This window comes from Podarcis raffonei, chromosome 13 (genome assembly GCF_027172205.1).
Source record: "Podarcis raffonei isolate rPodRaf1 chromosome 13, rPodRaf1.pri, whole genome shotgun sequence".
NCBI lineage: Eukaryota > Metazoa > Chordata > Lepidosauria > Squamata > Lacertidae > Podarcis > Podarcis raffonei.
The window spans coordinates 54,270,981-54,292,044 of NC_070614.1; the positions used below are offsets into that span (position 1 = coordinate 54,270,981).

The 21,064-nt window shown below is 50.5% G+C and overlaps 1 protein-coding gene across 2 annotated transcripts in view; it reads right to left on the reverse strand.

Annotated features, from left to right (window-relative positions):
* Positions 1-21,064, reverse strand: part of LOC128400761 (polyamine-transporting ATPase 13A3-like) — a 54,740-nt gene that overhangs the window by 12,396 nt on the left and 21,280 nt on the right. For both annotated transcript variants that reach the window (XM_053363223.1, XM_053363224.1), the window contains exons 8-25: positions 20,414-20,548; positions 19,277-19,349; positions 18,100-18,231; positions 15,223-15,405; positions 14,951-15,108; positions 13,155-13,343; positions 12,984-13,045; positions 10,604-10,754; positions 9,613-9,729; positions 7,434-7,451; positions 7,140-7,293; positions 5,569-5,689; positions 4,017-4,141; positions 3,636-3,811; positions 2,604-2,732; positions 1,442-1,521; positions 396-438; positions 157-266 (exon numbers count right to left, since the gene is read on the reverse strand). In XM_053363223.1, coding sequence (XP_053219198.1) covers positions 157-266; positions 396-438; positions 1,442-1,521; positions 2,604-2,732; positions 3,636-3,811; positions 4,017-4,141; positions 5,569-5,689; positions 7,140-7,293; positions 7,434-7,451; positions 9,613-9,729; positions 10,604-10,754; positions 12,984-13,045; positions 13,155-13,343; positions 14,951-15,108; positions 15,223-15,405; positions 18,100-18,231; positions 19,277-19,349; positions 20,414-20,548 — 2,156 coding nt within the window. The remainder of the gene's footprint in view (positions 1-156; positions 267-395; positions 439-1,441; positions 1,522-2,603; positions 2,733-3,635; positions 3,812-4,016; positions 4,142-5,568; positions 5,690-7,139; positions 7,294-7,433; positions 7,452-9,612; positions 9,730-10,603; positions 10,755-12,983; positions 13,046-13,154; positions 13,344-14,950; positions 15,109-15,222; positions 15,406-18,099; positions 18,232-19,276; positions 19,350-20,413; positions 20,549-21,064) is intronic.

The following is a 21,064-nucleotide window of genomic DNA, read 5'->3' on the forward strand; positions in this document are numbered from 1 at the left end:
ATCTCCATGAGGAGAGGCACACGGCTGTCAGCAAACATGGCGAGGTGAGTGCACTACAAATCCCAGCATGCACTCCGGCCACCCACCCCACCGCCGCAAGGAAACCGATTTGCAAGTCCTCCGGATTTCCTGAAGATCCAGCCAGCTGCCACCTACCGGACAAGATCCGGGACGCAGGAGATGTTGGGCGTCTTGGAGGTAAAGGGCGAGGCCACGGAGGCCTCCAGCTCCGAGAGGGAGATCCCGGCGTGGGCCCGCTTCAGCGCCTGAGGAGGAGAAGGGAGGAGAGCCATTACGGGCCTTACATGCAAGCAGCAACACCCGCAGCTTAGCCCTGGGTGCGAATCTGCTGCCACCGTAACGGAACGCAGGCAAAAGGGGCCTCAGCGACTTACCCCACAGTCATTGGCGCCGTCCCCACACATCCCCACGTAGTAGCTGGAAGGCAGAATAAGGCAGGTTATCCGAGGCAGGGAGGGAGACGGGGCCCAGACCGGGGGGGGGCGCCATATGGGCCCCTTGGCCCGGCCCTCTGATTCCAAAGGGGGCCTCGGTCAACATATTCACAATCGCAGGGGATGCATTGGGGCGAAGTGAAGTCCTCCTTCTTTCGATATGAATTTCAAACTTAATTCTCCGTCACCGAAATAAATTGCCCATCAAATACTAAATTTGAATTTGGAAAACGTTTTTCCAAATCTTCTAATTGCATTACGCATTTTCTTATCGCTACAGTGGCCTCCAATGAGAGAAGTTTCGATATATTAAAACGAATTAAGTCTTTCTTTCGATCGACAACAGCTCAAGAACGCCTAAACGGTTTAGCAATGATAAACATAAACCACCATAAGGCGAAGTTGCTTGATTTTTCCTGCGTAATTCAAGAATTCGCAGAAAAGAAAGCTAAGAAAGCATTTTTAAATGTAAATACTTAAAATAACCCTTTTCCCTACATATTTTTAAAAAGTACTACAGTGGTACCTTGGGTTAAGAACTTAATTCGTTCCAGAGGTCTGTTCTTAACCTGAAACTGTTCTTAACCTGAAGCACCACTTTAGCTAAAAGGGCCTCCCACTGCTGCCACACGATTTCTGTTCCCATCCTGAAGCAAAGTTCTTAACCTGAGGTATTATTTCTTGGTTAGCGGAGTCTGTAACCTGAAGTGTCTGTAACCCGAGGTACCACTGTATTGTATTTCCATATTTTCCATTTTGTCTTCATATGCAGATAACGGTTCAAGCCTTGAAATAAAATTATTTGTCAGCATAACTTTTGTGAAAATTATTTATATACTTACTTATTTGTAAGACTTCAGTTATTCCCAGGGTAAAAAATAAAGGGGGGGGCACATTATCTGCCTGGCTCTGCAAGGCCAGACCCCCAACCTCCCAGAGCCAGGGCTGGGACTTGGGGAGCCGCAATGGCAGAGAACGGTACTCACTCCATTTTCTGCAGGGCTTCCACCAGCTGGGTCTTCTGTTCGGGGGCCATCCGGGCATAGACCGTGCCGCAGAGGAGCAGCTGCAATGGAGGGAGAAGGGGGCTGGTGTCAAACAAAAACCAGAGGCATACCAGCCCCACTTGGGGCAGCAGTTCTAACCCCCCCCCCTCCGGAAAGCGTGAAAACCCAGGGCGAACCAAGACAGCAAAGGAAGACATGGAACTACTGGCCTACAGGAAAGGAGATTGCAGGATCCGACTTGGACCTGCGAGAGACAAGGGTTCGAATCCCCGCCCTGTGCCTGTGAAGCTCGCTGGGTGCGGCCTCGGGGGCCCTGTTGCTACCGCTTTAATAATAATAATAATAAATTTCATTTATACCCCATCCTCCACAGCCAAGACCGGGCTCAGGGCGGCTAACAACCAATATAAAACAAATTGATTGAAATACAACTTAAAGACAAGATTAAAATACAGCATTGAAACATTAAAATGAAGCGTCATTTCAACGGAAACTCAAATCAAAAACGTTTTTTGGGGGGATGAAAACGTCAAGTCTTCACCAGGCTACCTATTCAGACTGGTCATACGTGGGCCAGAGAAAAGCCAGGGAAGTCCTCAAACAGGAGTTCCATCACAGGAGAAGAAAGGAAAAAAGAAAGAGAGGGAGGGAATCAAATTGGCTCCAAGCCAAAGGCCAGGTGGAACAACTCTGTCTTACAGGCCCTGAGGAAAGAAATCAGATCCTGCAGGGCCCTGGTCTCATGAGGCAGAGCGTTCCACCAGGCCGGGGCCAGTGCTGAAAAGGCCCTGGCTCCGGTTGAAGTTAATCTATCTTCCTTAGGGCCTGGGACCTCTTGGGTGTTGCTATTTATGGACCTTGAGGCTCTCCGTGGGGCAGACCGGGAGAGGCGGTCCCGTAGGTACGAGGGTCCTAGGCCGTGACTTGCAAGGTTGTTGTGAAGACAAGGACCTGGGTTCAAATCCTGACTCTGTGGCCCACGGTCCACCCTGCTTGCCGTTCTCTGCACTGACAGAAGTGGCTCTCCAAGGGTTCGGATGGAGGAGACCCCCCCCTCCCCAGACCTACCCAGAAATGCCCCTAGCAGGATCTGAACCTGCCGCCTTTCCCCCCACTCTGCCGTTCTCTCCGAAGGACGTACCTTGGGCAGGAGATCCGGGAAGTGGTCGAGGATGACCGAGAAGGACTTCCCGCCGACCGCAAAGTGGTAGCTGGTGTCTGTGGGGGGCGCAGGGGGCTGGTCCTCCTTGTCCAGCATCAACTTGATCTCCTGGAGGAAAACAGGAACGCCCAGCCAGATGGGCGGGATATAAATAAATTATTATTATTATTATTATTATTATTATTATTATTATTATTATTATTATTATACAGTGTGGAAAACCCTCCCTCTCCAAAGACAAGGAGGTCCATCGGTATTAGAGAACAAAGAATGCAAAGAGGAAAAGGTGAGGATTCACTCAGCAGGGGTCAGTAATCTTTTTCAGCAGGGGGCCGGTCCACTGTCCCTCGGACCTTGTGGGGGGCCGGACAATATTTTGAAAAGAAAAATGAACGAATTCCTATGCCCCACAAATAACCCAGAGATGCGTTTTAAATAAACGGACACATTCTACTCATGTAAAAACATGCTGATTCCCGGACCGTCTGTGGGCCGGATTGAGCAGGCAATTGGGCCGGATCCGGCCCCCAGGCCTTAGTTTGCCTACCCACGATTCAGAGTAAGCAACTCCTTTCCTCGAGGAGGGAAGTGGATTTTTGCTTGCAACCAGATGACTGAATAAAAAGGACTATAAATATAAACGGCTCGTTCCTTCCTTGTCTTTGAAGTTACCAAAGAAGGGCAGGACTCCCCACGCCTGACCTGGCGCCCGTGACTTGCACCCCCGGGGAGACCGGAGGCAGCAAGCGCTCCAGAATCTCAGCTGCTGGAAATGGGTGAAGGGTGGGTGAGTTGCCTCTTGCGCTCGGGGTCAGACTGGATGGCCCTTGGGTACCCCGTTCCAACTCTACAGTTCCAGGAACCCTGCTTGCAACCGCTCGGATGCTGAGCTAGATGAGCCGTTGGCCTGATCCTGCAGGATCCCCCTTGCGTTCTTAATGCCTGCCCCCCCAAAAAACAAGCCACAAAAGGGGGTGTCGCCGCTGCAGGCATTGGGAAGGAGTCTCTCACCTCCTTGCTGGCCTTGTCCGCTATTTCCAGCGCAGGGAGCTCGTCTGCGTACTGCCAGTGGATGGTGGCCGGCTGCCCGTCTCTGGGAGGGAGGGCCTCAGTCAGAATCACCTTGCCCTTGGCGGGGATCATGCCACATTCGCGCCCCACCGAGATGGCTGTCAGCAGGTTATCTCCTGGCCAGGGAGAAGAGGAAGACCGTCACAGCAATGCAGATAATCATAATAATCAATGACAAATCGGAAAGAATCATTCTTGTGTGTATGTGTGTATGGGGGCTCTTCTGCCTGGGCAGGTAGCCCATCTAAGGGAAGCAGAACTTTTGATCCTGAACCTTTGCTGAGCACCCACTACCCCACCTCCAGGCCCCACCCAGCGCACCTGTCACCATGACGAGGCGGATGCGGGCCCTCTGCAGCTCGGCCAGGATCGGGACCGTCTCGGGCTTCAGCTTGTTCTGGAGAACCACCAGGCCCAGGAAGTCCATGTTGCACTCGATGACGTCTCTGCAAGGGAGATGGCTGCGTCAGAGAGAGAGGAAAAAAGGGGGATCGTGGCCGGTGCATGTCAGGGGAAATGAGGGGCAGCGAGGAGGAGGATGGAGGAGACAGTCTTTTTTCCTTTTTGCCTTTAAGTGCTTTACTGATTGAAAACTTTATAACAGAAATGTACAACAGATATTATAGGCAAAATGAGAAATCAAAACAATTATTCCTTCTTTAACTAGTTTCGCGCATCCATTTGTGATTACATTTGTCAAGACCCCCAATTTCCCCCTTGCATTCCCGATTTAAATTCCTTAAATACGCGCTTGAGCGTTCGCCGTATTATTTGCCTTACTATAAATTTTGCTTTGTGCAGCTAATCCTATTTGCACACCGAAGCTCAGTCAAGACCTGCCAACGGACTGATCTTTTGATCAAAACATTATTATTATTAATTAACTTTGTATATAGCCCTACACTCGTAGATTTCAGGGCAGTTCCTAAAATTACAACATAAAAACACAAAGTACAGAATCAAAATAAAAATCCTATTTGCACACCAAAGCTCAGTCAAGACTTGCCAACGGACTGATCTTTCGACAATGTTATTTTACATAAACTCTGTAAATAACCCTCTCTTTTGGGGGGGGGGGACGGGACCTCATCTGTAGTGTCTCTTAACCTTGCTGATAACCTCGCCAGTTTGGCGCATTCACTTATTTTATTTTGCCAGTCTGATTTAGATGGGCTATCCTCTCCCTTCCAACCTTCTGCAATTAGAATTCTGGCAGAGACTTTAACATACATTCAAAGACTCTCCTGTATTTTTGGGGGGGTGGGTTTCATTTTCCTCAATTCCTAGCAGGAAGGCTTCAGGGGTTTTTTTTAGGGAAGGAACATTTAAACAATTTCTTCAGCTCGTTATAAATCATTTCCCAAAAGTGTCTGATCTTTTTACTGTTCCGCCACATGTGGATCTATGTGCCTTCAGCCTCCCTGCATTTCCAGCAAGTGTTTCTCCCAGATGTGAACATTTCAGCCAGCTTAACAGGCATATACGGGACGCGGGTGGCGCTGTGGGTTAAACCACAGAGCCTAGGACTTGCCGATAGGAAGGTCGGCGGTTCGAATCCCCACGACGGGGTGAGCTCCTGTTGCTCGGTCCCTGCTCCTGCCCACCTAGCAGTTTGAAAGCACGTCAAAGTGCAAGTACATAAATAGGTACCACTCCGGCGGGAAGGTAAACGCCGTTTCCGTGTGCTGCTCTGGTTTCGCCAGAATTGGCTTAGTCCTGCTGGCCACATGACCCGGAAGCTGTACGCCGGCTCCCTTGGCCAATAAAGCAAGATGAGCGCCGCAACCCCAGAGTCGGCCACGACTGGACCTAATGGTCAGGGGTCCCTTTACCTTTAACAGGCGTTAACATCTAACAGAGGAGAAAGTCTGACCTGCTGATGTGCTGGATCTTGTGCCAGGTGAATTTGCTCTCCAGCCGCCGGCTCGCCAGAGCGATGACCCGCAGCCCTCGGCGCGTGTAGGACTCCAGCACGGCTGAGAAGGTGTCTGGAACTGAACGGCGGCAACGTCAGGTGTTAAAGGTGGGGGGCAGGAGAGGAGCCCTATGGCTGGATCAGGCCAGCGACTCATCTCAGAGGGGCCAAGTAACCCTAAGAACCCAGGAACCCTGATAGACTGCCACTGAACCTGGAGGGTCCTTACAAACGGGTTGGGTCAGTGGCCTGCCCAGCCCAGCACCCTGGTCCCGCAGTGGTCGGGCGGAGGCCTCAACTGGGAAACCTGCAAGCAGGATCCGTGCCCAAGAGAAACGTGGTTTTCGGGAACTGGGCTTCGGGAACATTTGGTGCTTCAGGGTGTGGAGGACAGAGAACGGCCGTTGTGGCTAGTAGCTTGCAGCTGTGTTTTCACCTGCTGTTTTAATTGTACACAGCTTGGGGACCTCTTTGTTTAAGCCGGTGGTTCTCAAAGGGGGGTGTGTGTCGCACCCCCCCCGGTGTGGCAGGAGAGGACGGCAAGGGTCGCAGGAAGACTCAAGGACCATCACAGAAACATTTAAATATTTCAGCAGGTGCAGAATGCCGCGGCGAGGCTCCTTACAGGGTCCTTGCCACGGGATCACATTCACCCAGTGCCATACCAGCTACACTGGCTCCCGGTGGAGTACAGGGTCAGGTTTAAGGTGCTGGTTTTGACCATTAAAGCCCTATGCGGCCTAGGACCCTCGTACCTACGGGACCGCCTCTCCTGGTATGTCCCATGGAGGACTTTAAGGTCCACAAATGACAACATTTTAGAGGTGCCAGGTCGCAAGGTGGTTAGACTGGTCTCAACTAGGGCCAGGGCCTTTTCAGTACTGGCCCCGACTTGGTGGAACGCTCTGTCCCAAGAGGCTAGGGCTCTGCGGGACTTGATATCTTTCTGCAGGGCCTGCAAGACAGAGCTGTTCCGTCTGGCCTTGTTTGGGGAAGTTTTTAATGACTGATGTTTTAATGTATTTTTAATCTTTTGTTGGAAGCAGCCCAGAGTGGCTGGGGAAACACAGCAAGATGGGTGGGGTATTATTATTATTATTATTATTATTATTATTAGGATCACCCTGTTATAGCAACAGCAGTTTGTTTTGAACTGTTTATGGCTCTGCATCCTCAAGGCGGCTGCAACCGGCCCTGGGACCCTAAGACGCAGGGCAGGTAAGAAACATGGACAACTATTAATCTTAATCAGGGATCAGCAAACTTTTTCAGCAGGGGGCCGGTCCACTGTCCCTCAGACCATGTGGGGGGCCGGGCTATATTTTGAAAAGAAAAATGAACGAATTCCTACGCCCCACAAATAACCCAGAGATGCATTTTAAATAAAAGCACACATTCTACTCATGTAAAAACACACCATCCGCGGGCCGGATTGAGAAGGCGATTGGGCCGGATCCGGCCCCCTGGCCTTAGGTTGCCTACCCACGATCTTAACCATAGCGATTACTCTCAAGAAAGAAGCAGCCCACCCGTCTCCTTGCGGCAGAGGCTGCCCACTGTCTCCGGAGCGCCCTTCATGTAGGCCACCAGTCGCTTCTCCCCCAACGTCCGGGTCACGACGCTCATGCGCTGTAGGCTGGAGGAGAAGGGGAACTGCGCCAGGATGCCAATTTCGTAGACTTTCTGCAAGAGGCGAGGAGGTGAGCGAAGGGGCCAGGTGGGAGGCTGCCTCGGGGCACCTGCACTTCCCATCCCCAAGCCCCCCAAAAGGTGGAGAAAACTCCAGTGGCGCCGGGAGGAAGAGAAAAGCAGGGACCACTCACCATCAGCTCCATCAGCTCCTGAAAGAGAGAGAGAGAGAGAGAACGAAAGAAAGAAAGAAAGAAAGAAAGAAAGAAAGAAAGAAAGAAAGAGGGATTTCAAAGTTAAATTTGTTAAGTTAAATTAACTGAAAAAAGCTTGCAAATACTTAATTGGCTTAGGATTTTATTTATGTTAAGTGACGAATTAATATGTTTAATTCCATAAGGTGAAGATTTAAGGATGTTAATGTTTAAGTTAAATTTCATAAGAATTGGGATTTGGAAAACCATTAAAAGGACGTGCAATGAAATTCAACCAAAGGGAAGTGAGGAAGTCACTTAACAAAGTTAATAAGTGTAATTTTCAATTACACTTTCAATTACAAACAAAGTGTTTAAACAAAAAAATTTTTTCCTTCCAGTAGCACCTTAAAGACCAACTAAGTTAGTTCTTGGTATGAGCTTTCGTGTGCATGCACACTTCTTCAGATACACGTCTGAAGTGTGTATCTGAAGAAGTGTGCATGCACACGAAAGCTCATACCAAGAACTAACTTAGTTGGTCTTTAAGGTGCTACTGGAAGGGAAAAAAATTTTTTGTTTTGACTATGGCAGACCAACACGGCTACCTATCTGTAACTGAAACAAAGTGTTTGTTTGTCTTGTGTGTTTGTTTCTTTGTTTGTTTATAATATTGTGAAAACTAATTGAAAAAAATTGGGGGGAAAAAGAAAGAAAGGGGGATGTCAATAGCCTGTCGTTATGCATAAGAACCTGGGCGAGAGCCAGCAAATCCGGGCCCCAGAGACCCAAAAACATTGTGATATTATTAATTACCATACTTTTCCATGTATAAGACTAGGGTTTTTTTATTTAAAAGTTATGTTCAAAATTGTGGGCCGTCTTATACACGGATACAACCTCCCCCCCATTTTCTCAATTTGGAGTTCCCAAAAAATAGAGGGTGTCTTATACATGGGGGGGCATGTTATACACGGAAAAACATGGTACCCTTTTTTATTTATTTCGTAAAATAAATCGATCGTTGAAAACACAAAAAGCAAAACACCACCTCAGAGGCTGCATTTTAATGTTGTATTTTAATCTTGTTTTTAAGTTGTATTCATTCAACTTGTTTTTATTATTGGTTGTTAGCCGCCCGGAGCCCGGCCTTGGCTGGGGAGGGAGGGGTATAAATAAAATTTATTATTATTTATTATTAAAGCAGTTTACCAAAAAATAAAAAAGATGAAACAAGGATTTAACCCGCACACAACTGTGATCATTCTGTCTTGTTGTTATTAATAATAATTAATATTTTTTCATTTTTTTATTATTTATACCCCACCAGTCTGGCTGGGTTTCTGCAGCCACTCATTTTATGGGCTTCACTTTTTGGTTTTCAACAGCTGCTACAGCTGCCTACTCTGCTTCACACACGTTATAAAACATAGTAATAATAAAAACTTTGCCCCCATCCCAAGATAAAACATCCGACTGGGCTGCACCAGTCACTCTAGGCAGCTTCCAACAGGTATAAAACTGAAGGGGAAATGTGTGTGCGTCCTATGGGGCGAATGCAGGCTCCTTGGCTTCAGCGATAGCAACGCGAAGCCTCCGAAGCGCAGAGGGAGCGCTCCCCCCGTGCTCCGGAGGCTTCGCGTTGCTTTCGCTGAAGCCGCCTGAAGCCCCCGGAGTGCAGGGAACTCCCGCTGCGCTCCGGGGGCTTCAGGCAGCAATCCGCAAGCCTTCGGAGCGCAGCAGGAGTTCTCGCTGCGCTCCGAAGGCTTGCGGATAGCCGCCTGAAGCCTGGAGAGCGAGAGGGGTTGGTGCACACAGATCCCGCTTTCTCTCCTGGCTTCGCTTCGCTGGAGAGGCTCTGCAGAGTTTTCCCTTTCTGTGCAGCGCCCCTTCAGTCAAGCGGGAGGAGAAATGGAAGGGGCTCCTAGCGCTTCGCTGAAGGGGCGCTGAGAACAGAGGGGGAGATTTTTTTTCCCCTGTTCTCCCCCTCCTATGGTCTGGTGCATCCTATGATCCGGTGTGTCCTATAGAGCGAAAAATATGGTACGTGCTGCTGCACTAAAAGACCCGGTTCTTTCAGACGCGGAACGGGTGTTGTGTGGCTTCTGGCGCAACGCCAGCTCGTCCAATTGAAGCAGCCGAGCGGGCAAGGGGAGCGCTCCCAAAGCCCCCTACTCACCTCGTCCTCAGGGGTCCCCTCCGAGGTGGCAGGAGGCGTCTGGTCAGGGGGCCGCACGACCGTGGGCTGGATCTGGTCGTGCAGGGCTGTCTCTTCTTGGGTTGGTTCTTCCAGGACCTGGGAAGAAGAAGGGGGGCTTCAGGCAGCGAAGGGGGGGTGCAAGGGTCCCTTCTCTGAGGCGAGGCGCCGTGGCGGCGCCATGAGGGGACTCAGCGATGGCCTCCGGTCTCGCGAGGAGCTGGCACCGATCAAAACACACACACAGACGTACCCCTGTTGTAAACAAAAATTGCCCTTTTCCCTAATGGGGTATCCAAGAGCCCATATAGAGTCCTTGCATAGGTTCCCTATTGGTAGGAGAAAATAACAGAGGCCAACCAGAGAATATTGAGAAGCAAAGCAGCTAGTAAGCCTGATCTTTATTTATCTGTTGCAACAGGGTGCTCCCCTCACACGCGGGAAAAGAGGAGGACCCAGAAAAATGGCGCGCAAGGCCTTATAAAGACTTCTGAAATTGCCACCCTGTAGATCAAGACCACCCTAGAAACATCATACATACATCACAGAAGGGATGTAACTTAAGACCACCCCTCAGATACATCACACCTACATCACAGAAAAGGCGGTCTAAAACAGAAATTTGAATGTTGTTTTTCTCCTGTCTGGCAGGTTACTTGATTGGATTGCCTGGGGAACCTGGCCAGTCTTTTGTAATGATAAATACTTAGTTCCTGGGCCAGGTCACAGGCTCACACCTTATTCATATCTTAAATGTGCCCTTAAGACAGGGTTTGTGAGGAAAGAGACAATGGGGAGGTTTCCCACTTTGACCTTGCAGAGAAAACATTTTGGTCAGCTTAGGAATCAAAATGGTTCCAGGTTGGTCTTCCTCTGCTGATCTATGTACGTGTGGTTACAAACATTACCATATATCTAAGACCTCAAAATTCCTATCACACCCCCGCCATCTCCCCTCCCCAAAGCGCCTTACCCAGCCGGTGGCCTCGAACATCTTGAGGTCGAGAGGGTCCCCCGAAAGACGTCCCCCAATGGTGGTGAGAGAATGGCAGGCGGCCATGGTGGCAAGGAAGGGCGAGCCGGACAAGCTGGGTCCCCGGACGTCCTGCCCTGCTGGGAGGAAGCTAAAAGGGGAAGAAGACGGGGCTGTGAGAATCTCTCTAGGGAGCCAAGCGCTGAGGACGGCTGTAGGAGTGCAAATATCCGGCGTGTGGGGTCAGGTGGGATTACTATGAGGAATTATAAAATATGCATCAAGCCATTGTGTCCACGGTGAATGCATTGTGTTGACTGGGTTTGATACACTGACAATAATTTCTGATCAAATCCCACAAGCCTCTGATCTCTGGCCATTTCCTCTACTGCCCATTTCTCTTGCTTGGCAAGTCAATTTCTGCAGGCACCCATCCTGGGTCATCAAAGACAGGGGGCAGTTTCTTTGATGTAGCTTTTCTGATATGTTAATCTTAGGGTGTTAATCTTGGGGCCAGGAAACAGATCTCACCTGAAGGTGATAATGATCGCTGTATTCCTGGCCATCCTTCTTATCATGTATAATGCTTGTTTATGACCTCAGGGGTTGCGAAATGCACTCCTTTGTAGTTCTGTTTTGTTAACCCCAGAAATATGCACGCTTAATTAGTTTTGGTAGTTTAACTTTGTCCCCACGTGGGGTTTGTTGAAATGCTCAGAAGAAATCTGATTGGTTCTTATGAACACTCTGTAAAAAGTTCTTTTGTGAATAAAACGACCTGGGCCAGGGGATAGAGGACAGATTATTATACGCACCCTTCCTAGAGTCTTGCTGGTTCAAGCCTCTGTGTGTATTCTTATTAATCAGAGTTCAGTCCTTCCTTTGCTTTGGGAACGCCTCAAACGGCAGAGGAGATTCTCTGGGTAAGCGCTCAAAGGCTTGGGCCCATGGCCTTCTCTGCGGCAGCCCCCCAAACTGCAGAACTCCCTCCCAAAAAGAGGCCCGCCTGGCCCCTTCACTGCACAGCTTCTGGAGGACTATTATCATGATTACTTACTTAATTTATATACCACACTTGATCCTGGGATGGTTTGCAGCTGAACAGGAGGCAAACCTGAGGGGCACCTCTGCCCATATCTTTAGGTGCCAGGCAAAAGCAAACCCTCTTCTCCCAGGCCTTTGGCTAACTAAACAATCTACGGCCTAATAAACCAGAGAGAGCGTTGTTTTTGTCTGTTACTACATTACGCAGTTTGTGTTTTTATATTGATCCTCGGACGAAGGGCAGTATGGAGATTGAATTAATAATAATAATAATAATAATAATAATAATAATAATAATAATAATAATTTTGTATGATTGCATGTTGTCTTAAGGTTGTTTTTAATGTTGCGTTTTGATGTTGCAACCTGCCCTGGGACCTTAGGCTGCAGGGGTCAGCAAACTTTTTCAGCATGGGGCCGGTCCACTGTCCCTCAGACCTTGTGGGGGGCCAGACTATATTTTGAAGGGGGGGAAATGAACAGATTCCTATGCCCCACAAATAACCCAGAGGTGTATTTTAAATAATAGCACACATTCTACTCATGTAAAAACACCAGGCAGGCCCCACAAATAACCCAGAGATGCATTTTAAGTAAAAGGACACATTCTACTCATGTAAAAGCACACTGATTCCTGGACGATCAGTGGGCTGGATTGAGAAGGCGATTGGGCCGGATTTGGCCCCCGGGCCTTAGTTTGCCTATCCATGCCTTATGGTAATGAATGAGTGATGGCTCCGACCTGGTGGAATGCTCTGTTCCATGAGACCAGGGCCCTTCAGGATTTAACCTCCTTCCGTCGGGCCTGTAAGACACAGCTATTCTGTCTGGCCTTTAATTTGAATCCAGCCTGATCTTTTATTTCCCTTCTCTTCCCTCCCTCTCCCCTTTTATGAAGATTACCCGCTCTGAGACCCCACAGCTAATTCTCCCCTGGCCTCCTTGCTGGCCCAAGTAGAACCAATTCAGCCAGCTAGCCCTGGCAACTATCTAATTGATTTCTGATTTTTGAATTTTATTGTTATTCATCTTTTTATACTGTATTTTATGCTGCTTTTATAATTGTTCTAAAGTGTTTTAAATTTGTTATTAGCCGCCCTAAGCCCGGTTTTTGAACTGGGAAGGCCAGGGTATAAATAAAATTAGTATTTTATTATTATTATTAAAACAATGACGAAATGACAGGCATTACACGGTCAGACCTTCGAGCGGGACCTGAGGGCAAGAGCCCTCTCTCTCCTCTGCTGTGGTTCGCAGGAACTGGGATTCACAAACATCGCTGCCTCTGACCGTGCAGGCAGAGCCCAGCTGAAGGCGCTTCTTCCTGCTCACTCACCAACCATCTTGGGCTTGCACGAAACCCCAGAAGTCGAGCCCGTCCTCGGTCAAGGTTCCCGTCTGCAAGAGACGAAGCAGCAGTTGCCGTGAATGCTCCCAGGATGAGGCCGGAAGAGGAGATGATCTCCCCACCTCTCTCCCTTCCTCCGAGGATTGGGGGGTCTGGTACCTTGTCGAAGCACATCAGGTTGAGTTGCCCGCAGATGTTGATGCGCTGGGGGCTGATGGAGAAGATGCGCTGCCCACGCAGGCGCTGCTGTGCGTACACCAGGCCGGCCGTCATGGCCGCCGGCAACGCGGGGGGCACCGTGATGGTCAAGATGTCCAGGGATTTGAGGATGATGCGACCGACCAGCTCCTGGTCAGGAGGGAGAAAGAGAGGAATGGGTTTGCTTAGCCTGGAGGGACGAAGGTCAGGTTCTGCACTTAGGCAGGGAGAACCGGATGCACAAATACAGGGTGGGGGACATCTGGATTACTAGCAGTTTTGGGGGGCAGGCAGGTATGGGGGACTCCCTGGTCCTGAATGGGGCAACTGTGCCCCTGAAGGACCAGGTGTGCAGCCTGGGAGTCATTTTGGACTCACCGCTGTCCATGGAGGCGCAGGTCAGTTCTGTGTCCAGGGCAGCTCCATCTGGTACGCAGGATGAGACCCTTCCTGCCCGCAGACTGTCTCACCAGAGTGGGGCATGCTCTGGTTATCTCCCGCTTGGACTATTGCAATGCGCTCTACGTGGGGCTACCTTTGAAGGTGACCCGGAAACTACAACTAATCCAGAATGCGGCAGCCAGACTGGTGACTGGGAGCGGCCCCAGAGACCACATAACACCGGTCCTGAAAGACCTACATTGGCTCCCAGTACGTTTCCGAGCACAATTCAAAGTGTTGGTGTTGACCTTTAAAGCCCTAAACGGCCTCAGCCCAGTATACCTGAAGGAGCGTCTCCACCCCCATCGCTCAGCCCAGACACAGAGATCCTGCTCTGAGGGCCTTCTGGCGGTTCCCTCATTGCGAGAAGCAAAGCTACAGGGAACCAGGCAGAGGGCCTTCTCGGTAGTGGCACCCGCCCTGTGGAACGCCCTCCTGTCAAGGAAATAAAGAACTATCTGACTTTTAGAAGACACCTGAAGGCAGCCATGCTTAGGGAAATTTTGAATGTTTGATGTTTGATCGGTTTTTTTTTTATATTCAGTTGGGAGCTGCCCAGAGTGGCTGGGAAAACCCAGCCAGATGAGTGGGGTATAAATAATAAATTATTATTCTTATAGTACACGTGGAAAAGGATCCAGAGCAGCCTTTCTCAACCTGTGGGTCCCCAGATGTTGTTGAACTACAACTCCCACTACCCCTTGTTGAATGGTTTCTTTAAATGTAAAGGTTCCTCATTGTTCCACCCGATGTGTATGTCTTTAAGGGGCCAGAGCAAAATAACGAGACCCAGCTTTACAGCTGTGAAACGTAGCAGGTGCTGCTGAGTTGTATTGATTAAGGTGTGTCAGCATTTGGGTGTAGTATATAAGGAGCAGCACCTAGCTCTCCCATTACCCTGGGGGATGGGTTGGTGGTTGGGTCTGGTTTGGTTGTTAATGTATTTAGTGTAAATGGAGTTTTTGTTTTTCTTATTAAAACCTTGTTTAAGTTATTTTTGAGTCCTTTCTTTTTAATGCATGGTCTCCCCAGCAAGCTCTCTGCAGCGTTACCATACTGCAAACAGCCAACACCCCTAGCTAGCAAGGCCAGAGCTCAGCGATGATGGGAGTTGTAGTCCAACCACACCTGCGGACCCTCAGGTTGAGAACCGCTGATCTAGAGGTTTTAGTGGAGCACAAGCTGAACATGAGCCCACAGTGTATTGCAGCAGCAAAAAAAGCGAACGCTATTCTAGGCTGCAACAACAGAAGTCTAGTGTCCCGGTCAAGGGAAGAAACAGTATTGCAACCCAGCCTCCTCGGGAGGAGACTCACCTCCTGCTGCACACTGTGGATCACCGAGTACAGCATCCCGATCCCGGCAACGCCGACCAGGCAGAGGAGGAACCGGTAGGCATCTCGATAGAGGCGGAAATCTGCCGGTTTGGGGAAGAGGATAGAGCAGACCAGCTGCCCTTTGGAGGTGGAGAAACCTGGCGGAGAGACGAGAGTGAGGGCTCCAAAAAAGCAACAGACGCACAAACACACCCTCCTTCCTTTCGACGTCCTGAGTCAGGAACAGGAGCCCGCCGCCAAGGTGCGCTTACCTGTCCGGATGACCAGCGCCCGAACGGCCTCCCCGGAGTAGTACCGCGTCTGGATGACGGAGGTGCCGCAGAAGAGGGTGTGCCGTTTGTGCTCCTCGGGGTCATAGGCGAGGTCCTGCAGAATTCCGCTGGCCCCTTGCGATGGGTCTGGCAGGGCTGTCTTGGTCACAGGGACGCTCTCGCCTGGGGGCAGGAGAAAGTGAAATAAATGGAAATTGAAATACTTTATTGTCACTTGTATACAGTGAGATATACATCTGTCTCCTGAGGAATCTCTATGTGGGACAAGAAGCTACAGTTAGAACTGGATATGGAACAACTGATTGGTTCAAAATTGGGAAAGGCTGTCTCCCTGCTTATTTAACTTATATGCAGAATTCGTCATGCGAAAGGCTGGGCTGGATGAATCCCAAGCGGGAATTAAGATCGCCGGAAGAAATATCAACAACCTCAGATATGCAGATGACACAACCTTGATGGCAGAAAGTGAGGAGGAATTAAAGAACCTTTTAATGAGGGTGAAAGAGGAGAGCGCAAAATATGGTCTGAAGCTCAACATCAAAAAAATGAAGATCATGGCCACTGGGCCCATCACCTCCTGGGAAATAGAAGGGGAAGAAATGGAGGCAGTGAGAGATTTTACTTTCTGGGGCTCCATGATCACTGCAGATGGTGACAGCAGTCACGAAATTAAAAGACGCCTGCTTCTTGGGAGAAAAGCAATGACCAACCTAGACAGCATCTTAAAAAGCAGAGACATCACCTTGCCAACAAAGGTCCGTATAGTTAAAGGTATGGTTTTCCCAGTCGTGATGTATGGAAGTGAGAGCTGGACCATAAAGAAGGCTGATCACCAAAGAATTGATGCTTTTGAATTCTGGTGCTGGAGGAGACTCTTGAGAGTCCCATGGACTGCAAGAAGATCCAACCTCTCCATTCTGAAGGAAATCAGCCCTGAGTGCTCACTGGAAGGACAGATCCTGAAGCTGAGGCTCCAAGACTTTGGCCACTTCATAAGAAGAGAAGACTCCCTGGAAAAGACCCTGAGGTTGGGAAAGATGGAGGGCACAAGGAGAAGGGGACGATGGAGGAAGAGATGGTTGGACAGAGTTCTCGAAGCTACCAGCATGAGTTTGACCAAACTGCGGGAGGCAGTAGAAGACAGGAGGGCCTGGCGTGCTCTGGTCCAGGGGGTCACGAAGAGTCGGACACGACTAAATGACTAAACAACAACAACATATGCATGCTCAAGTAGGAAATAGTTTCTTTGTAGTTAAAATAATTTCTTCTGATCTGACTTTGTCCCACGTGGGGGTTTTGAAATGCTCAGAGGAAATCTGATTGGTTCTTACGTACACTGTGTAAAAAGTTCTTTTGTGAATAAAACGACCTGGGCCGAGGGGTGGAGAGGAATTATTATTATACGCACCCCTCCCAGAGCCTTGCTGGTCAAGCCTCGTGTGTATTTGATTAATCAAAGTCTAATCCTTCCTTTGCTTTGGGAACGCCACATCCTGAAACTGGGATTTGGGAACATTTGGTGCTTCAGGCTGTGGAGGGCAGAGCCATTGTGGCTAGTCGCCTGCAGGTGTGTTTTCACCTGCTGTTTTATTTGTATAGGGCTCAGAGAGCTCTTTGTTTAAGCCGGCGGTTCTCGGGGGGGGGGTGTCAGACACCCCTGGTGTGGCAGGAAAGGACGGCGAAGGTGGCAGGAAGCCTCAAGGACCATCACAGAAGCATTTAAACATTTCAGTGTCGTATAGCATCAAAATATTATTATTATTATCATTAATTAACTTTGTACATAGCCCTATACTCGTAGATCTCAGGGCAGTTCAGAACGTAAAACTACAATATAAAAAACACAAAGTACGGAATAAAAATAAAAACCCTCAATCAATCCAATAGTTTTAAAAGATTATTTGCAGAATATGAAGAGTCTTGCTGGTCAAGCCTCGAGGGTATTTTATTAATCAGAGTCCAATCCTTCCTTGCTTTGGGAACGCTACAGCAAGAGGTCGGATGGCTTTAGCTGAGATTCCTGCATTGCAGGGGGTTGGACTGGATGACCCTTGGGGTCCCCTCCAACTCTACAATTCTGGGATTTTATAAAGCCACCCAGCTTGGCGGCCTCCTGGGGCAGGGAGTCTGGTTTAACTCTCTGTGCTGGGTGAAGGACTCCCTTCTATCCCTCCAGAATGAGAGGGTGGCAGGAGATCAGCGCCTAAGGAGAGGCAGTTCCCCCTCCACCCATACCAGAGGCAGTGTGATGGCCTGGGATTCGGACTCGGAGGCTGAACCTGAGGAATACCAGCCTGCACAGGAGTCCCCGCCTCCAGGGCCGGCTGAGCTGGGGCAGGGGCTTGAATCTGAAGGGTCCTCACCTGTGCCGGATCCTCAGGAGCAGACACCAGCTGAATCCGCTCTGGCTCTGGAGGTGATTGAGGACCCATTGCCTGCAGGTGCTCCTCTCCCAGCCCTGTCAGGGGAAGGTGAGGCTGCCTCTGGGTCCAGTAACCCTCCAGCCTCTCCTGAGCTGCAGAGGCTCAGGGCAGAGAGGCGGAGGGAACTAAGTTCTCACAGGAGGAGTGCTCGCCTCCAGGCCAGGAGAGGCGAGTCACCTGTGGGCCAGGACCGCCCTAGGCCCCAGAGGAGATAAAGGCCAGTCAGCCCAGTCCCAGGTTGCGGGAGTAACCTGTTCCTGCCGGCACCCTGTCCTGCTATTCCAGAGTTTCTGACCACGCCCGGCTCCTTGCCTTGGACCCTGCTTGACCCTTGACGGACAGCCTCCATACCCTCGACCTAGGACCGGACTCAGAGCACACCGCACGGTAACCCCCCACCCCACCCGGGACCAGCACAGGCAGCCTTACCTACCTGTGAGCATGCTCTCGTTGGCGATGGCAGTGCCGCTCATCAGCACCGCATCGCACGGGACGGTCAGGCCCTCGGGAGGCACCAGCAGGACGTCCCCCGGAACCAGCTGCGTGGAAAAGATCTCCTCTGTCTCTGCGGAGAGGAAGGAGAGCCATCGCTGCAGAAGACCGTAAGAAGGGCCTGGTGGGTCAGGCCAAAGGGGGCCCCTCTAGCCATCCTGTTCTCACAGGGGCCAACCAGGCGCCTCTTTGGAAAACCCCACAATAATAAATAATAACATTTTATTTATATCCCGCCCTCCCCAGCCGAAGCCGAGCTCAGAGCGGCTAACAGTAAAAGTAACGCAGTTTACATAAAATCACAATCAATTAATTGAAATACATTCTAAAATCAGTTCATTCTAAAATCAATTCAAATCAAATTAATGGCAACCATTGGGCTAGAGTTCTGTGAGGATTGCCAAAGGAAGGGGTCAGGCTGTGCCCTGGCCAAAGGCCTGGTGGAAAAGCTCCATCTTGCAGGCCCTGCGGAAAGATGTCAAGTCCCGCAGGGCCCTAGTCTCTTGGGACAGAGCGTTCCACCAGATCGGGACCATGGCTGAAAAAGCCCTAGCTCTGGTTGAGGCCAGCCTAACCTCCCTGTGGCCTGGGATCTCCAGGATGTTTTTGTTTGAAGACCGTAAGGTCCTTCGTGGGACATACCAGGAGAGGCGGTCCTGTAGGTACGAGGGTCCTGGGCCGCATAGGGCTTTTTAAGGAAACTTTATTCAAAATAACCGGAGTAGAGGAAAAGCAGGCAGGCAGGTCAGATCAGAACAAAACACATGTGATTATTATTATTCCTAATTAAATTTGTGTACCACCCTTCAACCCCAGATCTCGGAGTGCTTTGTGCAGGTCTCCCCTTCTTTAATGTATTTTTAATCTTTGTTGGAAGCCGCCCAGAGTGTCTGGGGAAACCCAGCCCACACGGCCCCAAGCAATGCTGGAAGTGGAGAGAATCAACTATGGTCGGGTGTATATGATCCACGTGTGATTCAACCACGCTGGTTCCCCCAAACTTTCTAGCTCTGAACAGTTTTTCTTGTAGCTGCGGGGGCATCCCGAAGCCCCTCCACACCTGCCAAGGGAACTTGAGCCCCAGGACCTCCCTCCCTCCTTCCACGACGCTCACTCACCATACGGCCCCCGATACACCGTCACGCGGATGATGTTGTGCGCAGCAACCATGTCGTGCAGCAGGACGTATTGCTGCGGGGGAGAAGGAGAGAGACGGGGTGAGCACACAGGTAAGTCCAGCCCAGCATCCTGTCCTCCCAAAGGGAAACCCGCAAGCAGGATTCGAACGCAAGAGCAGTGGTTTCCAGCAACTGGGGGGGCGGGGGACAAGATGTGCGTTTTATGGCAATTACAGCAATTATTCCTAAACGTGCAGCTCCCACCTGCAAAACAGCACCTTTCCGCACAAATCTGTGCCCTCTTTTTGGGGGTGCAGGGTGGGTTGGGATGGGGGCCTGCCCTACGCCTGTCTCAGAAGAAGCCCTAAAAGGTAAAGGTAAAGGGGCCCCTGACCTTTAGGTCCAGTCGTGGCCGACTCTGGGGTTGCGGTGCTCATCTCGCTTTATTGGCCGAGGGAGCCGGCGTACAGCTTCCGGGTCACGTGGCCAGCAGGACTAAGCCGCTTCTGGCGAACCAGAGCAGCGCACGGAAACGCCGTTTACCTTCCCGCCGGAGTGGTACCTATTTATCTACTTGCACTTTGACGTGCTTTCGACTGCTAGGTGGGCAGGAGCAGGGACCGAGCAATGGGAGCTCACCCCATCGCAGGGATTCGAACCGCCGACCTTCTGATCAGCAAGTCCTAGGCTCTGTGGTTTAACCCACAGCACCACCCGTGCAGAAGGAGACCTGTGGGACTCTGCTTACGACCTCGTGACAATTTCGTGCTCTTCTCGTAAGAAGGTCCTGCAGGGCCAAGGGCTCACCTGGTCCAGCTGTTCAGGCACTGGAAGCTGCCTGCGGGGAACCGGCAAGCAGGATCCGGGCGCAAGAGCGACACTGTCCTCTCCTTCCAGCGACGGAGACCCAGAAGCATTGCTGCAGAGCATAGCCACTGCAGCTAGCAGCCATCGATGGCCCTCTCCTCCTCTGTGAATTTGTCCCGCTCTCTTTTCAAAGCCACCTGGGCTGGTGGCTATCGTGGCCTCTATTCCTCTTTCAAAGCCACCACCCGCTATCTCGTCCTCTCCCCTTTCGCCCTCCCTCCCAGCCACCCCCACCCACCCTCCGCCAACCGTGACCCCGGTGGGTGGTACCTTCCGGATGGTGTAGAGGGAGGAGCAGATGGAGACCAGAGACATGAAGAGGATGGCAGAGGCGTACAGGTAGTAGTTATCCAGGGACCACAGCACCATGCTGAAGGCTTGGAAAATGTAGAAAGGGTTCAACACCTGTGGAGGGGAGGAAGAGGAGGAGGTGGAGGAAAAGCCCCCAGCAAGGTCAGGACTTTCTGGTGGATAGAGCCATCGGACAGACCCCCTCGGAAGGTGGCGCGTTCTCCCTCGTTGGAGGTCTTTAAGCAGAGGCTGGATGGCCAGCCTGCCAGGGACTCCTGGATTTTGGCGGGTTGGCCTAAATGACCTTTGGGGGGCTTTAGATACCTGTTAGGTCCACAAATTACCATGTAGCATATATTCAACACAAAAAGCAGCGACAATTTGTTGTTGACAAAGGACAGCTGGACATATAAAAGGCCCCATTACCTTCAGTAGCTTAGGGCCTCATCAAACCTAAATCTGGCCAACCAGGTGCCCATTATGGGATGCCCACAAAGCAGGATTTGAACACAAGAGCGGCGCTCTCCCCTCCTGCGGTTTCCAGCGACTGGCATTTGAAAACACACCACAGCCTCCGACAGGGCCGACCGATTCTTTGGCGATCACTTGTAGCCGAGTAAGATTGTCTTC